This window comes from Pristiophorus japonicus, chromosome 11, assembly GCF_044704955.1.
Source record: "Pristiophorus japonicus isolate sPriJap1 chromosome 11, sPriJap1.hap1, whole genome shotgun sequence".
NCBI classification, from domain to species: Eukaryota; Metazoa; Chordata; class Chondrichthyes; family Pristiophoridae; genus Pristiophorus; species Pristiophorus japonicus.
This window is the reverse complement of record NC_091987.1, coordinates 206,337,042-206,363,269: the sequence shown is the minus strand read 5'-3', so window position 1 is coordinate 206,363,269 and position 26,228 is coordinate 206,337,042. Positions and strand designations below refer to the sequence as shown.

Genomic DNA, 26,228 nt, shown 5'->3' with positions numbered 1-26,228 from the left:
ATGCTGCTCCGCGACTTCTGTTTCATGGTCCTGTTACTCATTAAAATGATCTTACAATCAAGAGGTAAGTGGAGACCGACAACAGGGCAAGGGAGACACAAACATGTACATGCCCGACTCTATTAGGCTTGAGAAAGAAAGAGCTGCATTGATATAGCGCCTTATCTTGTCCCTCAGCAATGTGTGAAAGGGCTGCGACATACAATGACTTACTTTGAAAGGCTGAGACTGTTGTAATGTCGGTAATTACAGAATCCATTTTGCACACAGCAGGATCTGACAAATAACTGGATGACAAGCCAATCTGCTTTTGGTGATGCTGTCTGAGGACTGAGGGCTAGGACTACTTCATGCCTTTCTTCAAGTAGGGTGCGATCTTTAACAGCCACCTGAACTGCTGGAATAGGCAGGTAGAACTTCAACCTAATATTGAAGGGTGGTATCTCCTGACACAGCAGTGCTGCCTCAGCACTGCACTGGATTTTTATGTATCATATGTTCTCAAGCCCAGGGTTTGAACCCCAACTTCACACTAGACTGTGCGAGTAACAAAGACGCAGAAAGAACGTGTGCGTATAAAGTGACCCATCGCCACCTCGAAGAGACCAGGTAACTCAGCAGAGACCAGGATCAAACCTAGACCCTTCTGCCACTCTTTGCTCTGAATCAGAAAATTGTTGGATTCAATGCCCTATTCTTGGACTTGAGCACATCCAGGATGAGACTCAAGTAGAATAATGCAGGAGGTGATCCAGAACTCTGCAGCCTGTGTCCTAACTCGCACCAGGTCCCGCCCACCCATCCCCCCTGTGCTCGCTGACTACATTGGCTCCCAGTTAAGCAACGCCTCCATTTCAATATTCTCATCCATGTTTTCAAATCCCTCCATGGCCTCGACCCTCCCTATCTCTGTAATCTCCTCCAGCCCCACAATCCTCCCGAGATGTCTGCACTCCTCTAATTCTGTCCTCTTGAGCATCCCTGATTATAATCGCTCAACCATTGTTGGCCGAGCCTTCTGTTGCCTAGGCCCCAAGCTCTGGAACTCCCTTCCTAAACCTCTCCACCTCTTTCCTCCTTTTAAGACACTCCTTAAAACCTACCTGCTTGACAAGATTTTGGTCATCTGCTGTAATTTCTCCTTATGTGGTTTGCCGTTAAATGTTTTGTCTTAGACTACTCCTGCAAAGCGTCTTGGGACGTTTTACTACACTATAAGTGCTATAGAAATACAAGTTGTTGTTGTTATTGTCGTTGTTGAGAGCTGCATTGTCAGAGAAGCCCTCCATTGGATAAGGCATTAAGCCAAGACCCTCTGTCTGTTCCAGCAGTTCAGGTGGATGTTAACGAGCCATTTGAGCTATTTGAAGAAGAGCAGAAAGTTCACTGTGGGGCCTAGCCGTTACTCCTCCCTCCACTGGTACCACCATAATTGTTAATTGTGGGGTCTTGCTACAAAATGGCTGCTGCATTTGCCTATATAACAACAGCCTCTGCATTTCAAAGTGTGTGAAGTGCTTTGAGGTGTTTCTGAAGAAAGGCAGAACAGTAGGAATTTCAGTTATTTCTAGTCATTTTGACCAGTCAGCCTTCTCAGTTACAACAGTAAGCTTGGCTAAAAAGCTACCCAATCCCTATGTGCTGCTAAGAAACGCTGTTTCTGTTTGCCGGAGGTAGTGAGTGAGCCACAACATTGCAAGAAGGATTTTGCTTCCTCTGATTTCAAGGACATCAGGTCATCTTCAAGCCAGCTCTGTGCATTAACGGTGTAGATCTGCAGCAGATTTGTAGGCCCAATTTTAGAACAGGGCATAGAGGCAGAGAAAGCCCATGTTTAATCACTGACTATGACCTGTTTTTCCATAATCACCTAATAAATAAAGTCTGCCTTTGTTGACATTTCAAGTTTCCCTGTGTATTTTAGCCAGGAGTATGACTTCATCATCAGGTGACAAGGCTGTTAATGATTCCTCCGCAGCAATCGATGGTTGCTCTCGGTTAGCGGAAAGCAGCTACTTTGAAACTTGCTTTTCCTGTAAGTGAGACGATTCAAATTAATTTGTGTTTGGAATCAAGCATGGGAAAATTCGTTGTGTCTCTTTGAGTGTAGCTATCTATGTGACTTTTAAAAACAAGAGAAAAAACTTCTTAACCACTTTATTTACAGTTGCCCTAACGGGTCCTGACACTGCCTGGTGTGGCACTGAGGCATACAGGCCAAAGAAAAAGCCTCACGTTCAATCTTTCTGCACCAACAGATGATCTCAGCCTGAGACCAACAATTCATATTCGCAACCCGAGGCTGCGAGGGGGAAAATGATTGTAAGACTCCCATTCCCAATAGCTATCCAGTGAACTCTGCTGGAAAGTGCACACATATTGATGCCAGGTGAGAACAGCATTAGCTGTGATGCCTTCCACAGTTGAATAAGAAAGACATGCATTTATATAGCGCCTTTCACGACCACCGGACATCATAAAGCGCCTTACGGCCAATGAAGTACATTTTGATTTGTAGTCACTGTTGTAATATAGGAACCGTGCTAGCCAATTAGCGCACAGCAAGCTCCCACAATTAGCAATGTGATAATGACCAGATAATCTGTTTTAGATGTCAACTGAGGGATAAGTATTGACCAGGACACCGGGGATAACGCCCCCTGCTCCTCTTCGACATAGTGCCATGGGATCTTTTATGTCCAGCTGAGAGAGTAGACGGGGTGTCGGTTTAAGTTCATCCAAAAGACAGCATCTCCTACAGTGCAGCACTCCCTCAGCACTGCACTGGAGTGTCAGCCTAGATTTTTGTGCTCAAGTCTCTGGAGTGGGACTTGAACCCACAGCCTTCCTGACTTAGAGACGAGAATGCTACTAACTGAGTCACAGCTGACACTATGACTGATACTGGGTCTTGGTTAGTCATCCATCATGTGTGAGGCCTGCACAGTGAGTGTTGGCAGCGTATTTGATCATGGGGGTATCTTGGCTGAGCGAGATCTTGTGCTTGACTAACATCCACACTTTCCATTAGGAATGACTGGCTAGAGACCTGGAGTAACATCACACGAGGGGAATTACAAGAGTACTGTCTTCAAGAAAAAAAAATTGATACTTCTTTTTAGGAGAGATGGCAGCACGAACTCCAAAGGCATCATTTAATCACAGTGACGTCCTGCACAAGGGATGCAGTTTTTATTTTTTTATATTTTTGCAGCGATTTGTGAGGTAAGGGTGTTGGTAATGTTTTTTGAATTTTTTATTGTTCCCCCTCCCAAGGCCTCGCTCGGGGCGCTCCCGGCCCCGCACTAAAGTTGGCGAAGATCCCGGTTTTGCGCCGCGAAAATAGTTCAACACCTCTCTTTGCTCTGCGCTCCTGGCACAGACCCCAAATGCCGAAACTTAAGTAATTAATCGGTAATGCTAATTGGGCGGTAATTTTCCCGCCCCACCTCTGTTTTCGCCGCGTAAATCGGAGAAGCCGCAAATCCAGCTGGTTATGTGCAATTTTCCTTTAACATTCCTGTGCCACAATTTACTGTGACGTTAAAGGCAGTACAATGACCCCTTTGTAGAAATGACCATAGCTCCAGGTGGAGGTAGATCAAACAATACTAATATGTGAGAACACGCTACAGATTGTAGGCAGAAATTGCACTGTGCATCATCGCACCAACGCCCTTCTCGATCTTCCTCGCTGCAATGCTCCATCTCACTCTCAATAAACTCCCACAGGAGTTGAACTAAACTATAGAACCAATAGGAACCTTCGTCGCCTCCAGGCTAGGTCCAAGGTCGTCCCATCCTCTGTTATCGAACTATAGTACGCGGACGACACTTGCGTCTGCACACATTCAGATGCCGAACTCCAAACCATCATCAACATCTTCACTGAGGCATATGAAAACATAGGCCTTACACTAAACACCCGTAAGACAAAGATCCTCCACCAACCTGACCCCGCCTCACAGCTCTGCCCCCCGGTCATCAAAATCCATGGCGCGGCCTTGGACAACGTTGACCATTGTCCATGCCTCGGGAGCCTACTATCAGCAAGGGCAGACATCAATGACGAGGTCCAACACCGCCTCCAGTGTGCCAGCACAACTTTCGGTCGCCTGACGAAGAGAGTGTTGAAGACCACAACCTCAAATCTGGCACCAAGCTTATGATCTACAGGGCAGTAGTGATACCCGCCCTCCTATATGGCTCAGAGATGTGGACCATATACAGTAGACACCTCAAATCACTGGAGAAGTACCACCAGCGCTGCCTCCGCAAGATCCTGCAAATCCCCTGGGAGGATATACGCACCAACATCAGTGTTCTCGATCAGGCCAACATCCCCAGCATCGAAGCACTGACCAGCTCCATTGAGCATGCCACATCATCCATGTTATGTTCATAATAAAGTAATGTAACTAAGTACTGTAGACATGAGTAAGTGTGACCTTAGCTCCTTTATTCAAACTCCAGAGTGTTGGTACAGCATGGGAGACCTGCTCATATAAAGTGCTACCAAGGGATGCTGGGATCCCTTGGGACTCCAACAGGTATGCCCTCTGGTGGCGGTATGATACAGATTACCTAGGGTTGCATACATAACAGTCCACATGCCCGACACGAGACTCCCTAAGCAAGCACTTTATTCGAAACTCCTACACGGCAAGCGAGCCCCAGGTGGGCAGAGGAAACGTTTCAAGGACACCCTCAAAGCCTCCTTGATAAAGTGCAACATCCCCACCAACACCTGGGAGTCCCTGGCCAAATACCGCCCTAAGTGGAGGAAGAGCATCCAGGAGGGGACTGAACACCTCGAGTTTTGTCAGCGAGAGCATGTAGAAACCAAGCGCAGGCAGCAGAAGGAGCGTGCGGCAAACCAGACTCCCCACCCACCCTTTCCTTCAACTACTGTCTGTCCCATCTCTGACAGAGACTGTAATTCCCATATTGGACTGTTCAGCCTCCCGAGAACTCACTTTTAGAGTGGAAGCAAGTCTTCCTCGATTTCGAGGGACTGCCTATGATGATGATGATGTATGTAACGCCTTCCTATAAATGACTTTAGTATTTTCATAAAGGCATTACCTTGTTTATTTTAAATGGGACAACACCTACGTTTAAACAGTGGGGGAAAGAATTTCATCCAAACACGTTAAGAGTTCAATCACTAATGTTCTGCAGCGTATTATCAAGGCAATTAGTTTATCCTCAGCAATACTGATCTGTCAATACACACGAGTTCTTTGTCCATGACGGAATACATTGTTATACTGTTAAACACAACGAGAACCATTCAACAAAAGAATAGATAAGTATATGCAAGTAGATTATTTAACTTGAACTGTGAACCCAGAACTGGAGGACACAAGGTTACAGTTATATGGGATGGGCTCACTCGATAACACAGTTGGTGCTGTGTCAAATAACACTTTTACAGGGAATTGGACAAATATCTGGTTAGGAACAGGAATTGAAGTTCGAAGGATAATTACAGATATGAGTAAGTCCAGATAGCAATAATGAAATGGTGTATGGAACGTAAGAAAGAAAGACTTGCATTTATTTATAAAGCACATTTCAGGACCACCGGATGTCTCAAAGTGCTTTACAGCCAATGAAGTACTCTTGGAGTGTAGTCACTGTTGTAATGTGGGAAACACTAATACAAGATACTGCGGATGCGGGAAATCTGGAATAAAAACAGAAAATGCAGCATTTGTGGAGAGAGAAACAGAGTTAACATTTCAGGTCAATGACCTTACATCAGAACTTGAATAGGTTAGTGTTGCGTATGCAATAACTCAATAGGCTTAGTACTGTGAACTCAATCAGGTGCGACCTGACTCTACTTTATTAGCTCTCAAAGTGAGAATTAAACATGGAGGCTTTCTTTATAAACAAGGGCTGCACGTGTGTCTGTGGCCCAATGACCTCCGACGGTCGCTCCCCCTGGTGGCAGGTAAACCCAGGTATACATACATTACAGTTAGAGATGCAACAGGTTTTAACCAAATGCAGAGGCAGGGGAAGTGGGGAGGGAAGAGCTAAAAGGGAAGGTCTGTGATAGGGTGGTGATTAAATGTATGAGTCCACCTGGAATGGTCACCAGAGGATGGTAGTGATAGGCCTCTTGGAGTTGCCAACTGCCACAGAGCTGCCAGAATAAATTCAATAAATCGTTCAAAACTTTTTGAATTGGATGACAAATTTTTTGCAATCGATTGCTGAGTGATCAAGCGCCCAAGCTTTAGGGCCACTTGAATGTTAAATACCCGGAGTGGACAGGCGTTACTTGGGCCCAGTGTTGCTATGGTGCAATTAGAACATAAGAACATAAGAAATAGGAGCAGGAGTAGGCCATACGGCCCCTCGAGCCTGCTCCACCATTTAATACGATCATGGCTGATCCAATCATGGACTCAGGTCACTTCCCTGCCCGCTCCCCATAACCCCTTGTTCCCTTATCGGTTAAGAAACTGTCGATCTCTATCTTAAATTTATTCAATGTCCCGGCTTCTGAGGCAGCGAATTCTACAGATTTACAACCCTCTGAGAGAAGAAATTCCTCCTCATCTCAGTTTTAAATTTGCAGCCCCTTATTCTAAGATTTAGCCCTCTAGTTCTAGTCTCCCCTATCAGTGGAAGCATCCTCTCTGTATCCACCTTGTCAAGCCCCCTCATAATCTTATATGTTTCGATTAGATCACTTCTCATTCTTCTGAATTCCAATGAGTAGAGGCTCAATCTACTCAACCTTTCCTCATAAGTCAACCCCCGTATCCCCAGAATCAACCTCGTGAACCTTCTCTGAACTGCCTTCAAAGCAAGTGTATCCATTTGTAATCATGGAAATCAAAACTGCACGCAGTATTCCAGGTGTAGGAAGACTTCCCTGCTTTTATACTAGTTGACAGGAAATAGTTCAGATCTGGTATTTCCATAATTTACATGTTATTACAATACACTCACCCGTATATGGGCGGATATATTGTATTTCCTCTTGTCACTTGCAGTGGGTAATCCCAGAGGTAGCAGGGGTGGACTTGGTATTAACAGGTGGTCACCATTTGCTTCAGTCCTTTCAAGTATGCGTCAAGTCAGCATAACTCAAGTAGGTAATTTATGCCGCAACATTTTGCCAAAGCAGTGAGCTGATTGAATATGATGCTTTGCAAGTGCAATATGACAGTAGGTCATATCTTATGTAAGGGATACCCAATTTGCTTGCTATTTCAAGTCTTACTCCAGAGACATGCGCACAAAAATTTAGGCTGACGCTCCCAGTGCTTGCTGAGGGAGTGCTGCACTGTCGGAGGTGCTGTCTTTTGATGAGACGTTAAACTGAGGCCCCGTCTGCTCTCTCAGGTGGACATAAATGATCCGATGGCACTATTTTGAAGAAGAGTAGGGGAGTTATCCCCAGTGTCCTCGCCAATGTTTATCTCTCAATCAGCATTACTAAAAACAGATTATCTGGTCGATATCACATCACTGTTTGTGGGAGCTTGCTGTGCGCAAATTGGCCCAATCCTTCAGTGTGCTGTGCAGCTAAAGTTGCGTGGCTCTCATTAAGCGATTTATCTTTGTTCCTGACCAGCCACTGACATCTAATATTGACTGACACCTCGGGCTTTTCAGTAATATTCCAGCTACTATCTGTCTACTTCCCAAAAAAAGCTACCCACGTTATCATTATGCAATCCCAGCGAATTGACGTAAAACAATCGCTATTTTCGGTGTGGGCTGAATGCACCCCGGAGTTCAAACAATACAACGTCGAAATTTCTCTCAATCAACATCATAAAAAGCAGATTATCTGGTCATTATCACATTGTTGTTTGTGGGAGCTTGCTGTGCATAAATTGCCTGCCGCATTTCCCACATTACAACAGGGACTACATTCCAAAAAATACGTAATTGTCGGTAAAGCTCTTTGGGGCATCTGTGGTCATGAAAGGCGCTATATAAATGCCAGTCTCGCTTTCATTTATTTATACCATGGACATAGACACAATGGGATAAATGGCCTCCTTCAGTAATGTAAACTTCCATGGAGAAATCTTTAACCACAAAACTATTTGGCTGTCTTGCTAAAGGGCATTAAATACATCATGACAGTATAGGAGATTAATACAGAGGGGGTTTTCATTGCATCAACTGTTTCAGCTCTGACTCTTTAGTGTATTTATTGGTAGCTGTGAGTACGAGAAGGCAACTTCCTTGGCAGTTAGTGATCAAGTTGCCAGCACAATTTAGCACGTCCATGCAAAGGGTTCATGGTCTGAAGAATGCTTTTGCTTAGTGGCCAACAGGAAAGAAAGACTTACAGTTATATAATAAAAACTGAAACTGCTGGAAATCTCAGCAGGTCACGCAGCATCTGTGGAGAGAAACATTATAGAGCACCTTTACAGCCAATGAAGTACTTTTGGAGTGTAGTCACTGTTGTAATGTGGGAAACGCAGCAGCCAATTTGCACACAGCAAACTCCCACAAACAGCAATGTGATAATGATCAGATAATCTATTTTAGTGATGTTGATTGAGGGATAAATATTGGCCAGGACACCGGGGATAACTCCCCTGCTCTTCTTCGATATAGTGCCAGGGGATCTTTTACATCCACCCGAGAGAGCAGACGGGGCCTCGGTTTAACGTCTCATCCAAAAGGCGGCACCTCCGACAGTGCAGCACTCCCTCAGCACTGCACTGGAGTGTCAGCTTAGACTTATGTGTTCAAATCCCTGGAGTGGAAGCTTGTGGGAAACGCGGCAGCCAATTTGTGCACAGCAAGCTCCCGCTGCGACCTATTGAGCCACGGCTGACACAGGGGAGGGGGCGAAGTCGCAGAGGCAGCTAAATGGATGGTCTCAACCTTAAATAAGTCCATTGCATTGTTGGAAGGAGCAGGGGAGAGAGGTTTAAGGATACAGTTGGTCATAGAGAAAAGAAGCCAGTGTTTACCTTTGCATTCTAGGATGATTCTGGAGTAGTGAGTGGTTACTTAAAGAAAGAATTTGCATTTATACAGCTCTTATCACATTCTCAGGATGTTCCAAAGCACTTTAAAGCGAATGAATTGCATTTGAAGTGCTGTGAGCATGGTTAAGTAGACAAACAAAGCAGACAATTTGCACACTGCAAGGACCAACGAGCAGCAGATGAATAAATGACCAGATAATTGTTTTTTGGTGGTATCAGTTGAGGGAGGCTACAGCATCTCTTTGCTCTTCCTCAAATAGTGCGATAGGATCTTTTACACTCACCTGAGCAGGCAGGGTTAACATCTCATCTGAAAGACGATAATCTGACAATACAGCAGTCCCTCAGCACTACACTGAAGTATCAGCCTGTATTACGCGCTCAAGTTTCTGATGACAATTTTCTGACTCAAGTAAGAATGCTGCCAGCTTAAACAAGTGGATACATTTAGGGACAAACATTTGTCTGTTTCTATATTTTCAACCGCCTAAGCCTCCATAGAGATTTCCAGGAATCAGATAACATTCAGGCTGCAAAAATACAACACGCTTTGATAGACTGAGGTTCCAGCATTCCCTAGGGAGTAATTCGAGGCCTTGAAGTCAAGTGCCTGCTCCAACTCTAGCTCCTTTTGCATCAGCTGGCTGAGAACCAGTTCTAATGCTCTGCTTCTCTGGAATCGCAGAGAGTGTCTCTGGCAAAGGAAATGTCCTGAACGCAGCAGAGTTTACTCTTTCGATTTCTTCTTTCAATTTGTGTATTCAATTGTGTCAGTCATGCTTCAGCGGGCAACACTCCCACCTTTGAGTCAGAAGGTTGTTGAGACTTGAGCACAAAAATCTAGGCTGACACTCCAGTGCAGTACTGAGGGAGTGCTGCACTGTCGGAGATGAGATGTTAATCGGAGGCCGTGTCTGCTCTCCCAGATGGAAATAAAAGATCCCATAGCACTAATTTTAAGAAGAGCAGGGGAGTTATTCCTGCTTCCTGGTCAATATAAATCAACATTAAAAGAAACAGATTATCTGGTCATGATCACCTTGCTGTCCGTGGGAGCTTGCTGTGCAATTTGGCTGCCGTGTTTCCTACATTACAACAGTGACAACACTTCAACAGTACTTCATTGGCTGTAAAGCGCTTTGGGGTGTCCTGAGGTTGGGAAAGGCGCTATATAAATATAAGTTTTTCTCTTTTGAATGATCAGGAAATGCTGCCCCGATGAAAATGTAGTACTTACAGAGTGATATCTAAGGACATGAATGGTAAGCTCAAGTCTGCTAACTCTCCAGATTGCAATCAGTGACTTGCATTTTTGAACTGTGTTTCTCACCTTTCGGATTGATTAACCAAAGCTACAGATATTCTCAAATAAAACACACACCTGATTTAAAATGTTGTAGGGGTTGATTTTCAATTTGCTGCCTTGGCAAAAAACTAGCGCAGCGGATTGAACATAAGAACATAAGAATTAGGAACAGGAGTAGGCCATCTAGCCCCTCGAGCCTGCTCCGCCATTCAACAAGATCATGGCTGATCTGGTCGTGGACTCAGCTCCACTTACCCGCCCTCTCCCCATAACCCTTAATTCCCTTATTGGTTAAAAATCTATCTATCTGCGACTTGAATACATTCAATGAGCTGGCCTTAACTGCTTCAATGGGCAGAGAATTCCACAGATTCACAACCCTCTGGGAGAAGAAATTCCCTCTCAACTCGGTTTTAAATTGGCTCCCCCGTATTTTGAGGCTGTGCCCCCTAGTTCTAGTCTCCCCTACCAGTGGAAACAACCTCTCTGCCTCTATCTTGTCTATCCCTTTCATTATTTTAAATGTTTCTATAAGATCACCCCTCATCCTTCTGAACTCCAACGAATAAAGACCCAGTCTACTCAATCTATCATCATAAGGTAACCCCCTCATCTCCGGAATCAGCTTCGTAAATCGTCTCTGTACCCTCTCCAAAGCCAGTATATCCTTCCTTAAGTAAGGTGACCAAAACTGCACGCAGTACTCCAGGTGCGGCCTCACCAATACCCTGTACAGTTGCAGCAGGACCTCCCTGCTTTCGTACTCCATCCCTCTCGCAATGAAGGCCAACATTCCATTCACCTTCCTGATTACCTGCTGCACCTGCAAACTAACTTTTTGGGATTCATGCACAAGGACCCCCAGGTCCCTCTACACCGCAGCATGTTGTAATTTCTCCCCATTCAAATAATATTCCCTTTTACTGTTTTTTTTCCCAAGGTGGATGACCTCACACTTTCCGACATTGGCTGCCCGTTACAGAAACTGCCCGATTTTCGGCTCCATTGATTTCCGTTGGGCGGTTTCTATAAGTGCCGGCCAATCCGAAATGTCAGTTTTACACCTGGGTGTCAAGATAAAAATCTATCCCATAGTAACGAGAGATGAGAAAGTAATGTATCATCATCATAGGAAGTCCCTCGAAAACAAGGAAGGCTTGCTTCCACTCCAAAAATGAGTTCTTAGGTGACTGAACAGTCCAATACGGGAATTACAGTCTCTGTCACAGGTGGGACAGATAGTCGTTGAAGGAAAGCGTGGACTGGGAGCCTGATTTGCCGCACGTTCCTTCTGCTGCCTGCGCTTGATTTCTGCACGCTCTCGGTGATGCGACTCGAGGTGCTCAGCGCCTTCCCGGATGCACTTCCTCCACTTAGGGCGGTCTTTGGCCAGGGACTCCCAGGTGTCAGTGGGGACGTTGCACATTATCAGGGAGACTTTGAAGGTGTCCTTGAAACATTTCCTCTGCCCACCTTGAGCTCCCTTGCCGTGTAGGAGTTCCGAGTAGAGCGTTTGCTTTGGGAGTCTTGTGTCAGGCACGCAGACAATGTGGCCCGCCCAGCAGAGCTGGTCGAGTGTGGTCAGTACTTCAATGCTGGGGATGTTGGCCTGGTCGAGGACTTTAATGTTGGTGCGTCTGTCCTCCCAGGGGATTTGCAGGATCTTGCGGAGATATCGTTCGTGATAATTCTCCAGCGACTTGAGGTGTCTACTGTACATGGTCCATGTCTCTGAGCCATACAGGAGGGTGGGTATTACTACAGCCCTGTAGACCATGAGCTTGGTGGGTAGTTCTGTCTTTTACTTTTACATAGAATTACATAGAATGTATAGCACAGAAACAGATCATTGGGTCCAGTTAGTCCATATTGATGTTTAAGCTCCACACGAGCCTCCTCTCACCCCTCTTCACCTAACCCTATCAAGATAACCTTTCTCCCTCATATGTTTATCTAGCTTCCCCTTCAATGCATCTACGCTTATTGCCTCAATTACTCCTTGTGGTAGCAAGTTCTAACCACTCTCTGGACAAAGAAGTTTCTCCTAAAGTCCCTATTGGATTTGTTAGTGACACCCTACAGGGAGCATGCATGCAGGTGGTAACACTACCCGGACAAATCTCCACAGGTAGGGATTGCATTGTGTCATGTTTTGCTGGTGATCTTGTGTACATGTGACAGAATGCTGAGGTACAGCGACATCAGCTCCTGCGTCGATAGCAGAAACATGGAGGTGTGGTTTAAGCACCAACAACTCCTGTGGTTCTGCCGCAATCAAAACATTTTGAGAGATCGACGTCAGTATTCACAATGGAATAAGTGAAACTTTGATAAGTTACATGTGGTGTTAATGCTTTAAATCTAATTGACCTCTTCCATGTAAATCGGATGGATAATTAGTGATGAGGTTAAAAAAAGAAAGGAAACACTAGAGAGGATACTTTTTATTCAAAGTGAATAATAAATAATATTGAACTAGTGTCAGCTATGGCTCAGTGGGTAGCACTCTCGCCTCTGAGGAAGAAGGTTGTGTGTTCAAGTTCTGCATGAGAGACTTGAGCACAAAAATCCAGGCTGACACTCCAGTGCAGTGCTGAGGGAGTGCTGCACTGTCGGAGGTGCTGTCTTTCAGGTGGACATAAAAGATCCCAAGGCACTATTTCAAAGAAGAGCAGGGGAGTTATCCCCGGTGTCCTGGCCCATATTTATCCCTCAATCAACATAACAAAAAGCAGATTATCTGGTCATTATCACATTGCTGCTTGTGGGAGCTTGCTGTGTGCAAATTGGCTGTCGCGTTTCCTACATTACAACAGCGACTACACTCCAAAAAGTACTTCATTGACTGTAAAGCACTTTGGGATGCCTGGTGGGCATGAAAGACGCTATATAAATGCAAGTCTTTCTTTTAAGTAGATCATCATCATCATAAGCAGTTCCTCGGAATCGAAGAAGACTTGCTTCCACTCTAAAAATGAGTCCTTAGGTGGCTGTACAGTCCAATACGAGAACCACAGTCTCTGTCATAGGTGGGGCAGATGGTCGTTGAGAGAAGGGGTGGGTGGGACAGGTTTGCTGCACGCTCTTTCCGCTGCCTGTGCTTGGTTTCTGCATGCTCTCGGCGACGAGACTCGAGGGGCTCAGCACCCTCCTGGATGCACTTCCTCCACTTAGGGCGGAACCCACAACCTTCTGACTCAGAGACGGGAGTGCTGCCCACTGAGCCATAGCTGACACTATTTAAGTATATATATTGGGGATAAATAGACATAGTAACAAACATAAATGATAAATACATACTCAGGATTAAAGAAATGCAACACTTAATTGGGTGAATAGGACAATACAAGAGAAATAAGTAAGAGAAGCAAGTCTCTACCCCACCTTTCCCCCAGTGACGCTGAAACCTTTGCCCACACATGCTCAGGCTTGCTGCTCCAACATTCCCCTCAACAGCTTGCTGTGCTCCACCCTGTATCAACTACAAGTACTTCAACACTCCTTCACTACATTAAATGCCTCTCCAATATCACCCTTGCCCTCATCAGCGTTCAGTGGCTCCCTGTCCACAGCTCAAAGAATTCAAAATCCTTGACCTAGTGTACAAGTGCCTCCCTGGTCTCGCCTCTCGCTGCCACGGCACCTTCCTCCAGCTCTATGTGTCGGCGCACTCTTCAACCTTCCAGATCTAGCCTCCGGTTCAACCCCTGACCCTTCTCTGCTCCACGTTCCGTCGCATAGACTTCAGTTGTCTTAGCCTCGCACTCTGTAAAACTCTCCCTGAACCCATCAGCCCAGCAACCTCCCTTTCCTGCTGCAGCTGTACAAAGTCCTGGTTAGACCACACCTGGAGCACTGTGAGCAGTTCTGGGCACCACACCTTGGGGAGAATACATTGGTCTTGGAGGGAGTGCAGCGTGGGTTTACCAGAATGATACCCGGACTTCAAAGGTTAAGTTACGAGGAGAGATTATACAAATTAGGGTTGTATTCCTGAGAATTTAGAAGGTTAAGGGGTTATCTGATTGGAGTTTTCAGGATAATAAGGGAAACAGATAGGGTAGACAGAGAGAAACTGTTTCTGCTGCTGGGAATTCTAGGACTAGGGGGCACAGTCTAAAAATTAGAGCCAGACCTTTCAGGAGTGAAATTAAGAAACACTTCTTGTAGAATTTACCAATATCTCGCAAAGATTCCAGGTACCTTTCCCCTGCAGAGGAGAAGAATCCCTTTCTGGGCTTTTAAAATGAGTTTAAAGGGGCAGACGAAGCCTGCGGGGGATAAAAGGGGATGCATTCATGGAGACCCCCCCCCCCCCCCCGCCAGTGTTTGGACTCATATGAAAGGGAATTCAAAATGGACCTAAATATCAGAAGTTTGAGGTCCCCTAAGCATCTATGGGAAGGAGCATATCAATTTTAAGATTCTACAACATTTTGGTAGCGAGAAAGAGTTACCAAATACAGGAGGTGGGGCCAAACTCTGAAGCAAATTTGTGCATTAAGGACCCCAGGCTATTCACCCTCTAAGAGATAATCAAATTACCCAATCAAGCACAATGGAAATCATGGTCAAGAAACTGGACAATCCTAAAACAATGCAAACCCAGTGATAGCACATTCTCACACCCTAATCGAGTTACTGCTGACAAAGGAGACATTTGAAAATCAATGGACAGAACAGTTTAAACAGAGCCCAAGAGATTTGATGGGAGATAACGGAGCTTTTTTTGGGGGGATATATCTATCCCCCAGTTTTACAAGGAAAAACTAGCAGAACACAGACTCGAAGAGAACACAGACTCGAAAGGAACACAGACAGACACAAGCAGCCGGAGTGAAGAAATGGAGTCATGAAGGAACCTACAAGAAATCGTCAAGGACCGACTGAGCACGAGGCCCATGAAATGGAAGGTTGTCAGCAAACAAATTGACAAAACCGGGCTACCACAACCAGCGAAACGACCAACCAACTCAGCAAAAACCGAAGAATCGACATTTATTTCCACTCTACAATCTACTTCTGAACGACCCAACGGGGGAGAAATTACCAAAAGGGACTAAATAAAACTATTCCTAACCAAAGAAAGTGGGTACTTATCCCATACATCCAAAACGCAACTTAGCGCATCAACGGATGCACCCCAACCAAAGACTACGCAGTCCGAAGTCCTCTCCTCCGTCCGGGGTACGGCTTGCCTAGAAGGCCAAGTGCAGCGAACCCCGAAACCGTGATTCAACGGCAACTGTCTAAAGGGATTGGTGGGCATAGCCCCTGAACCCTCAGAGCTATAACTTAGTTAGTTAGGGGAATTGGGAGGGGGGAGGCTGGGATAACTTGTGTAAATGTATCTGCATTCTCCTTTTTACCCCATTTAGAGTTTAAGCTGTATTCTTTTCCCCACAGGCTGTAATTTGACATTTTATTTAATGTGTTGTACCCCTCAGTGTGTATTGGTCTATGTGTGTTATTAAAGGTGTGCCTTTGACTTCTTTTTAAACACAATAAAGCCATACCTGCTTCCTACCTTGAAACTGATTGTCTGTCCAAGTCTGTCACAGTCCCTTCATAATTCCAGTGTCTAGAACCAAGGAGCGATTCGGAACCGCTCATATAAGATCAGAAGGGAAAGCTGACCCCCTGCAAACCACCCCTTACATTCTACAAGCCTTTGGCTTGGTGGAAGCTAAGTTCTGCCCAAGTGTCGCCCAAAGGACTGCTGGGATCCTGACGCTACTTTGGGCGGAACTTTCATGACAAAGTCCGGGAAAGACCGTTCGGCGGCAAGAAAAGGACTTACGCCATTAATATGGGCGGCAGCGGGCGGGAGCTCTCAATCTCGGCGGCAACTGCAATCCTCGGCAAAGTACCGCCAAGGATCGAGTCGGGCCCAGGGAGGGGGGAACAAATAAAAATAAAAAATGTCCAAAAATGTTTTTTAAAGAATCCTGAATCGCTGGGGAATAAAAATAAAGCGAAGTTGACCAACTTTTTTTGTAGGTCTTCATACTTGCCGTTGAGGTTAGACCTGCCTCCACGTGGTGGTCCTTCCCCCTGCTGCAGCGGACTCCCGCCCGGACCTAACTGGCAGGTCGGCGAGCGGGAGGACGCTTACGCACATTGCACGCCAGCGGACGTCAGCGGTCGGTCCCCAGCGGTCTTCCCTCCCCGCCGGTGGGAGGTCTCCACTAAACTCGCCCGGGGGGGGGGAGACTGCCCAGAAAACTCGGCGGCAGCGGGCAGTGAGTCCACCGAGTTCAGCCCCAAAGGGCGGTAGAAGTTTGCAACTCTCTTCCGCACTTGATGCTAGATCACTTCGGAGTCAAGGATGACTTGCTTCCACACTAATATGAGTTCTCAGGTGACTGAAGAGTCCAATGCGGGACCTACAGCCTCTGTCACAGGTGGGGCAGAGGGTGGTTGGAGGGATGGGTGGGTGGGGTGCTTGGGTTGTCGTGCGCTCCTGCCGCTGTTTGCGCTTGGCCTCCGCGTGCTCCCGGCGAAGAGACTCGAGGTGTTCGGCACCTTCCCGGATGCTTCTCCTCCACTTTGAGCGGTCTTGGGCCAGGGACTCCCAGGTGTTGGTGGGGATGTTGCACTTCTTCAAGGAGGCTTTGAGGGTGTCCCTGAAGCGTTTCCTCTGCCCACCTGGGACTCGCTTGCCATGTTGGAGCTCTGAGTAGAGCGTTTGTTTTGGGAGTCTCGTATCGGGCATGCGGACGCTGTGGCCCGTCCAGCGGAGCTGATCGAGTGTGGTCAATGCTTCGATGCTGGGGATGTTGGCCTGAGGAAGAACACTGACGTTGGTGCGACTATACTCCCAGTGGATATGCAGGATCCTGTGGATGCAGCGCTGGTGGTACCTCTCCAGTAAAGACAATGCTTCTTTAAACAGGCAGATTGACAGGTAAATGTTAATACAGACAAGCTCACTTAAATGAATAACTTTATAAAATAATAAATTGTTTAATGGAATATAATCTCAATGCATAAATTCCTTTTCTATCTTTATCAACGATAGCTATCCCTGTTAAATTAATAAAATGTTTAAATGAATTACCAAAGTCTGGATTCATTCATTGCCCTGCCTCGCTAAAACTGATGCGTTAAGTCCTTTTTGCCAGTCAATATGTCTTTTACAAGTGTTTTTGTCTCGGTGTGAAAATCGCCTAGTAACCAATTTAGTGATGTTTCAAAGTCTTTTTTCACATCACCAGGTGCTAGGGCTCCACTATTGGCAATCGATGTGATTGTTTAATGTAGGTGTTAAACTTCCAACTCGGCAGGCGCTGTTGCTCCAGCTTTATGATGCTTGTAACTTACCCATGTTTTAATGATCGACTTTGGGCCAGTCTTATGCCCAGCCTGAAAACCGCAATAAAGTATTGCAGAACTGGTTGCATGGATCTCAACCACGTTTATCTGGTCCCCCAGTGCTTACTCTGTTTCTGCATCATTGTCCTTCGCGACCGAGAAATACAGCCCAGATTCTCCAACTTCAGATTATTTCCTGGTAGATATGCTGTTATGAGCGCCGGGGTATGTTAAAGGTGCGATATAAAGGAGATTAATGATCGCAATGTCATCAGCAACAACAATTTGCATTTGATGCGGACATCATCATGCATCCACAGCATTGGGGGACATATTAGTTTAACATCTGTAGTGGGGAAAATGCTTGAAGCTATCATTAAGGAAGAAATAGCGGGACATCTAGATAGGAATAGTGCAATCAAGCAGACGCAGCATGGATTCATGAAGGGGAAATCATGTTTAACTAATTTACTGGAATTCTTTGAGGATATAACGAGCATGGTGGATAGAAGTGTGCCGATGGATGTGGTGTATTTAGATTTCCAAAAGGCATTCGATAAAGTGCCACACAAAAGGTTACTGCAGAAGATAAAGGTACGCGGAGTCAGAGGAAATGTATTAGCATGGATAGAGAATTGGCTAACTAACAGAAAGCAGAGAGTCGGGATAAATGGGTCCTTTTCAGGTTGGCAATCGGTGGTTAGTGGTGTGCTTCAGGGATCGGTGCTGGGACCACAACTGTTTACAATATACATAGATGACCCGGAAGAGGGGACAGAGTGTAGTGTAACAAAATTTACAGATGACACAAAGATTAGTGGGAAAGCGGGTTGTGTACAGGACACAGAGAGGCTGCAAAGAGATTTAGATAGGTTAAGCAAATGGGCTAAGGTTTGGCAGATGGAATACAATGTCAGAAAGTGTGAGATCATCCACCTTGGGAAAAAAAACAGTAAAAGGGAATATTATTTGAATGGGGAGAAATTACAACATGCTGCAGTACAGAGGGACCTGGGGGTCCTTGTGCATGAATCCCAAAAAGTTAGTTTGCAGGTGTAGTAGGTAATCATGAAGGCGAATGGAATGTTGGCCTTCATTGCAAGAGGGATGGAGTACAAAAGCAGGGAGGTCCTGCTGCAACTATATAGGGTATTGGTGAGGCCGCACCTTTGGTCACCTTACTTAAGGAAGGATATACTGGCTTTGGAGGGGGTACAGAGACGATTCACTAGGCTGATTCCGGAGATGAGGGGATTACCTTATGATGATAGATTGAGTAGACTGGGTCTTTACTCGTTGGAGTTCAGAAGGATGAGGCGTGATCTTATAGAAATATTTAAAATAATGAAAGGGATAGACAAGATAGAGGCAGAGAGGTTGTTTCCACTGGTCGGGGAGACTAGAACTAGGGGGCACAGCCTCAAAATATGGGGGAGCCAATTTAAAACCGAGTTGAGAAGGAATTTCTTCTCCCAGAGGGTTGTGAATCTGTGGAATTCTCTGCCCAAGGAAGCAGCTGAGGCGAGCTCATTGAATGTATTCAAGTCACAGATAGATAGATTTTTAACCAATAAGGGAATTAAGGGTTACGGGGAGCGGGCTCGATCAGCCATGATCTTGTTGAATGGCGGAGCAGGCTCGAGGGGCTAGATGGCCTATTCCTGTTCCTGATTCTTATGTTCTTATGTTCTTATTAACCTAACCTGTCTCTCCGGGAACTGATGGAATGGGGTGCAATGCTGCTTTTACATCCCGCCCGATTTTATTTTCCACTGAATTATCAGCTGTGGCTCAGTGGGCAGCACACTGGTCTCTGAGTCAGAAGGTTGTGGGTTCAAGTCCCACTCCAGGAACTTGAGCATAAAAATCTATGCTGAGGGAGTGCTGCACTGTCAGAGGTGCTGTCTTTTTGATGATTATATTAAACCGAGGCCTCACCTGCTCTCTCAGGTGGACGTAAAATATCCCATGGTGCTGTTTCAAAGAAGAGCAGGGGAGTTAACCCTGGAATGTTGGCCAATATTTATCCCTCAATCAACATAACAAAAACAGATTATCCGGTCATTATCACAATACTGTTTTTGGGAGCTTGCTGTGCGTGCATTGGCTACTACATTACAACAGTGTCTACACTTCAAAAAGTACTTCATTGGCTATAAAGCGCTTTGAGATGTCTGGTGGTTGTGAAAGGGGCTGTATAAATGCAAGTCTTTCTTTTTGAAGTCAATAGAGTAATATTGGGCAGGGCGCAAAAAGTGGGCGAGATATAAAAAGCTCAAACCTGACCCCAACCCGCCCACTTCTGGGTTTAATGGAGGTAGGACAGGGTGCGGACAGCCAACCCGCTGCCAGAAAGAGGGTTGGCCGTTTAAACAACAACAACATTTATATAGCGCCTTTAATGTGGTAAAATGTCCCAAGGCGCTTCACAGGAGTATTATGAGACAAAAAATTTGACACCGAGCCACAAAAGGAGAAATTAGGGCAGGTGAGCAAAAGCTTGGTCAAAGAGGAAGGTTTTAAGGAGCATCTTGAAGGAGGAAAGAGAGGTAGAGAGGCGGAAAGGTTTAGACAGGGAGTTCCAGAGCTTAGGGCCTAGGCAACAGAAGGCACGGCCACCGATGGTTGAGCGATTATAATCAGGGATGCTCAAGAGGGAAGAATTAAATGAGAGCAGACATGTTGGGGGCGGGAGCTGGTGGGGAGGGGTTGGGAGACTGGGAGACTCACATTTAACCTGATTTATAGTTTTAACTCCAACCAGCCAGGTTTCCCAGGCCTCAGGAAACGTCATCACCATAGGTAGTCCCTCGGAATCGGGGAAGACTTGCTTCCACTCCTGAAGTGCGTTCTTTGGTGGCTGAATAGTCCAATACGAGAGCCACAGACTCTGTCACAGGTGGGACAGGTAGTCGTTGAGGGAAGGGGTGGGTGGGACTGGTTTGCCGCACACTCTTTCCGCTGTCTGCGCTTGATTTCTGCATGCTCTCGGCGTTGAGACTCGAGGGGCTCAGCGCCCTCCCGGATGCTCTTCCTCCACTTAGGGCGGTCTTGGACCAGGGACTCCCAGGTGTCAGTGAGGATGTTGCACTTTATCAGGGAGGCTTTGAGGGTGTCCTTCTTAGCGTTTCCGCTGCCCACCTTTGGCTCTTTTGCCGTGAAGGAGTTTCGAGTAAAGCAATTGCTTTGGGAGTCTCGTGTCTGGCATGCAGTCTATGTGGCCCTGCCCACCGGAGCTGATCGAGTGTGGTCAGTGCTTCAATGCTGGGGATGTTGGCCTGAATGAGGACGCTGATGTTGCTGCGCCTGTCCTCCCAGGGGATTTGTAGGATCTTGCGGAGACATCGTTGGTGATATTTCTCCAGCAACTTGAGGTGTCTGCTGTACATGGTCCATGTCTCTGAGCCATACAGGAGTGTGGGTATTACTACAGCCCTGTAGGGAGGCGAGGACAACTTCGGCCAAAGGATAAGGGCCCTTACAGCACTGCTTGTGTGCCAGGGAGAGCAGGAGTGCTTCCCTTCAGTTCCCCAAGACATCTGATTCCCTGGGATTGGACCCCACCCCCATTAGACCCTCCCCCCGATTGTGAATAGGACCCTCTCTCCCCCCGCCCTGGCTCAGCCCTCACCCCCACTAGCAGCTGCAGGCTTCTTCCTGCAGCTGTGGCCTGCTCCGCTGTGCTCCCTGCCCAAGTGGAAGCTAAACCTGTTAATCTGTCTTTATTCTAAGCAGCGATCCTGTCGAAAAATACATCCGCTGTGGAGTTAAAACTGCTCAGCATGCGGGAAGTCTGGGCTTCTGGGTTTCCCGTATGAAACTCTGCCACCCCGCTCGTAAATCCCGGCCCTTTCAATGTCGTTTCCTTAGATGCTATAATGGGAAGTTGGTACAGGTGCAGCGTCGAGAATCCGGAACCCTCGGGACTGAGGCCATTGCAGATTCCGGGCTTTTCCGGACTTTCAATCGTCTTTCAGACGTCACGAATCAGGAAACACCCGAGCCCAGGTTCGGGTATTTCCGGATTTTGGAACGTCAGAAAGGGGGGGGGGGGTCCCACCAAGGAGGTGTTCAGGTGGGCCCCGTCGAGGAGGTGGTGTTCGGGCAGGCCGGCAAGGTGACCCCGAGGTAAGGGCAGGGGCGGTGAAGCGAGGCCCGAGGTCGGGGCAGGGGCGGGACTCCGAGGTCGGCAGGGTCGGTGGGTCCGGATTCCGGAACATTTTACGGATTCCAGACGACCCTGCCACCAATTGGTCTGGAGTCCGGATTGCGGAACATTCCAGATTCCGGAACTCCAGATTTTCGACGCTGTACCTGTATATGTTAATATTATGGAAAGGAATAAAATGGCTGAAGAGCCTTCTCCACACAAACCCCATTCTGTGAACTCACAAAGTCTCACTGACCTCTGTTCTTCGGGTCTTACCAAAATATACTTTTTAAGCCCCATCTTTATTTGAAATCCCAACTCTACACTATGTTTATGTATGGCCAACATTTGAGTCTTAACCAATACCACCAAAAACAGATGAACTGGCCATTTATTTCATTGCTGTTTGTAGTACTCTACTGTGTTCAAATTAGATGCCATGCATACGAAACATATGAAAAATGACAGACAGAAAAAGACACACTGGTGCCTCCAGCCTGTTCCATGCAGATACTCCCAACTGTAATGTATTTGCTTCATGTGTTCTTTGCTTCAGCATTCATAGAACTAGTTGGTTTATTAACAAAGGTTTAACAATCACACTACACATTACCAGTTCATCCACTGGGCTCACAACTGCATACCTCATCGTGGAGGACCTCGACCAGGGGTGGGCAAAGTACGGATCCAGCTCTCTCCGGCCTGCGGGCGCTCGAACTTTGCAGTCATCCGATCTTGCGAGGGCCCCCCAGAGGAGAGAGCTCGCTCAGGGTTACTGCGGCTGGGAATAGGCTGCGACCCTGAACCGGGGCAATTAAAAAAATAAAGCTTCCAGGACCGCCTGATGCAGATCTACTTCCCGTTTCTGTCTCGGAACTGGCCTAACGTCCTCCCGCGGCTCTCTCACGCTCTGACTGCGTGAACCGCTTTTCAAAAACCCGCCAAATCCGCCGATCTTCACTGGCTGGTGGGGGCGCTCCTGCGCGTGCGCACCGGATGCTCTTCCTCCGTCGAGTCATGGCTGCTCATCTCACTCCTATTAGTTTTACCAAAGAAAGACGCCACTTATAAACATTCCTCCACAATTTAATACAATGGCCCTGAAATTCCGGTTGAAAAAGCTTCCCGCGGGCAATTGCCTCCGACCGGAGAATTTTTACGGAAGTACCTGGTGGTCCCGGAGATGCCCTGGATTCCGTTAGGGAGGCCTACTCTTCCCATACTGTGAAGCGGGCTCCCGTCAGGAGGGTTCCCATGCAGAAGGTTCAGTCACGTGTAACTGCTCAGCCAATCAGGTCCAGTATTCCACAGCTTTCCCATTAATAGCACTGAGACTCGCGTACCTACGTGTCCTCAGTGCTATTAATGGGAAAAAATAAGAAACGTACACTCATAAAAATTAAAAAACAGACCTCACATAATTAAAATTAATTGAAATTAAAGTTAATAAATGCCTTAGAAAAAAATCAATATTTTTCTGATTTTTTTTTAAACTTTTGTAATTTGGTTTAAAAAAAAGCTACCTTAGTGAGCAGTTTTTAACAATAAAATGTGTTTATTTAATTTAATTTAATTATGTTTATGTATATTTTTAAACACTTACGACTGTAAAAGTAGGTTCTGCGCCTGCTTTTTCAGGCGCAAAGATTTTGAGGACATTTGCTGGGCAAGATATGCGTAACTCCCGCAATCTTGCTCAAGCAAATGTCCTCAGAGAATTGTGAACCTGTGGAATTCTTTACCACAGAAAGTTGTTGAGGCCAGTTCGTTAGATATATTCAAAAAGGAGTTCGATGTGGCCCTTACGGCTAAAGGGATCGGGGGTATGGAGAGAAAGCAGGAATGGGGTACTGAAGTTGCATGATCAGCCATGATCATATTGAATGGTGGTGCAGGCTCGAAGGGCCGAATGGCCTACTCCTGCACCTATTTTCTATGTTTCTATGTTTCCTCGTTCCCGATCTGCAGATGATCTGTCAAGCTCCAGCTTGACAGATCGGAAAAGCCGGTTTTCAGCGCATGCACATTGTGTGCTGAAAACCGGCTTTTCCGATGTCTTCCCGGGTCCGTAGAAACTTCGTTAGGACCCGGGGAGGCCGGGATTTCCAGGCCAATAAAATAGTAAAAAATTCTTTGTTACATAAAAAACCTTGCATCACATCTGCACTAATCACCCAATCTTTAAACATTGCAAATGGAAGGCAATAATTGGCAAATGTGAGTAATCCGTTCTTGAATTTTGAAAAAAGATGGGCAATTATATTTTTAATTTTCCTTTCAAAAATGAGCGATGCAAAAAAAAAGCGGATAGTGAATGCCGGGTTTTCTACAAAGAATGGACTGCAAAATATCTTTTCACAAATGTGGACTCGAAGGCTGTAAGCCTGATTTGTCAGGAAAGCCATTTTGAATCGCCATTTTTCAACCAAACATCTTAATTATGGCAGCAACTTAGCAACTGAGGAAAGGGCAAGAAACGCTGAGAAAATCGCGACAAACTTAAAAGCTCAGCAAAACATTTTTGTGCAACAAACTAAAGTTCAGGAAGCCACTGCAGAGGCAAGTTGGGTTCTGCCGTTTAAAACTGCCAAACAAAATTAGCCTTTTGCTGAAGGGGAGTTTTTGAAAGAATGCATGGTCAATATTGCTGGCATGCTGTGCCCCGAATACCCCCCAGAAATTTGAGGACATCAGTTTGTCACAAAGAACTATTACTCGCTGTGTAGAAATGATTGATGAAGACTTGGCTTCTGAGTTGAACAAGAAAGTAAAGTGCTTCACGTAGTTTTCATTAGCTCCCGATGACAGCACTGCCATCAATTATACAGCACAGCTCTTAATTTTTATCAGAGGAATTAATGACACACTTGAAATCACAGAGGAATTTTTATCAATGGAATCAATGAAAGGCACAACAAAGAGATGGGATTTTTACAAGAAGGTGGCTGCATTGAACGTCTGAAGCTACCAAGGAGTAAACTGGCAAAGTGACCACAGATGGATCACCAAATTTAACTGGGAAAAACAGCGGACTTTTAAAAAGAATTAAAGACAAAGTAAAAGAAGAAGGCACTGAGAATGAGGGAATTTTTCTGCATTGTATCATACATCAGGAGGCCCTCTGCAGCAAAGTCCTGAGCATTGATCATGTTGTTCGCACAGTAGTAAAAGTAGTGAACTGCAAAAGGGCAAGGGAACTTAATCATCAGCAATTCATTTCCCTTCTTGAAGACACTGACGCCGAACACCAAGACTTACTTTATCATTCAAATGTCCGCTGGCTTAGCCTAGGAAAAGTATTGCAGCGAGTGTGGGAGCTTGGAGATGAAATTTGCATTTTTCTGGAGATGCAGGGGAAAGAAAATGATTCCCCTGAATTAAGGAATTCCAATTGGGTGTGCGACCTCACTTTCGGTGTGCATATCTTGGCACTTTTAAATGAACTTAACGTGAAGCTGCAAGGCAAGAATGTGTTTGTACACACATTGTATTGTAGTGTGAAAGCTTTCAAGGTCAAGTTAGTCTTTTTTTCAAAACAAATGAAGAGTAAAGAGTTCGCTCACTCTCCAACACTGAAATACTTGGAAGTGTTGCCAGAGCAAATAGAGAAGTACAGCAACATTTTGAGTGCCTTGCACGGAGAATTTTCTTGTCAGTTCTCTGACTTTGAGAAGATAGAAGACACTGGAGCTGCTGTCATGCCCGCTGTCATTTGACTATGAGAAAGCTCTGCAAGAATTATAACTTGAGCTCAGTGATCTCCAGTGCGATTCCACCTTCAAGGAAAAATATCATTGAGAAAAACCGGACCAGTTTTATGCCTCCTTGAGTGAAACAAAGTTCCCAATATCTGCAAGGTGGCATAGAACATCCTTGTTTTGTTTGGCTCCACCTATGTGTTTGAACAAACATTTTCCCTGCTGAAATGCAACAAATCTCAGTACAGAGCCCAGTTAACTGACCAGCATTTCAGCTCCTTGATGCAGATTTCCACAACAGGAATAACACCGGACTTTGATGCCATTGTGAAGAGGGGTGACAAACTGCATTGTTCACATTAAGCAAAGAGGGCGTGAGAAGGGGGGTAAGTTTGGTTTCATTATTGTAATGCATAATTTCTTGAGCATGTATGGCCCTCCAGAGCCAAGTCCAAGGTACCACAGGTGGCTCAGCTGCACAGGGGGGGGTGGGAGGGACAAAGAATAAAAGAGCGATAGTGCTAGGGGATTCAATAGTTAGGGGAATAGAGGCGTTTCTGCAGCTGTAGATGTGACTCCAGGATGGTATGGTGCCTCCCTGGTGCCAGGGTCAAGGATGTCACAGAGCGGACGCAGGGCATTCTGGGGGGAGAGAGTGAACAGCCAGAGCTCATGGTCCATATCGGGACCAACGACATAGGTAGAAAGAGGGATGAGGTCCTGCAGGCAGAAGTTAGGGAGCTAGGAGAACAATTAAAGGGTAGGATCTCAAAGGTAGT

At 46.0% G+C, this 26,228-nt stretch overlaps 1 protein-coding gene across 1 annotated transcript; it reads left to right on the top strand.

Annotated features, from left to right (window-relative positions):
• LOC139275661 (general transcription factor II-I repeat domain-containing protein 2B-like) lies at positions 1-25,467 on the top strand. Its single transcript, XM_070892828.1, has 3 exons — positions 1-64; positions 1,925-2,035; positions 24,740-25,467. Exons 1-3 carry the CDS (start codon positions 1-3, stop codon positions 25,465-25,467), a joined length of 903 nt encoding a protein of 300 aa, XP_070748929.1.
• The last annotated feature ends 761 nt before the right edge of the window (positions 25,468-26,228 follow it).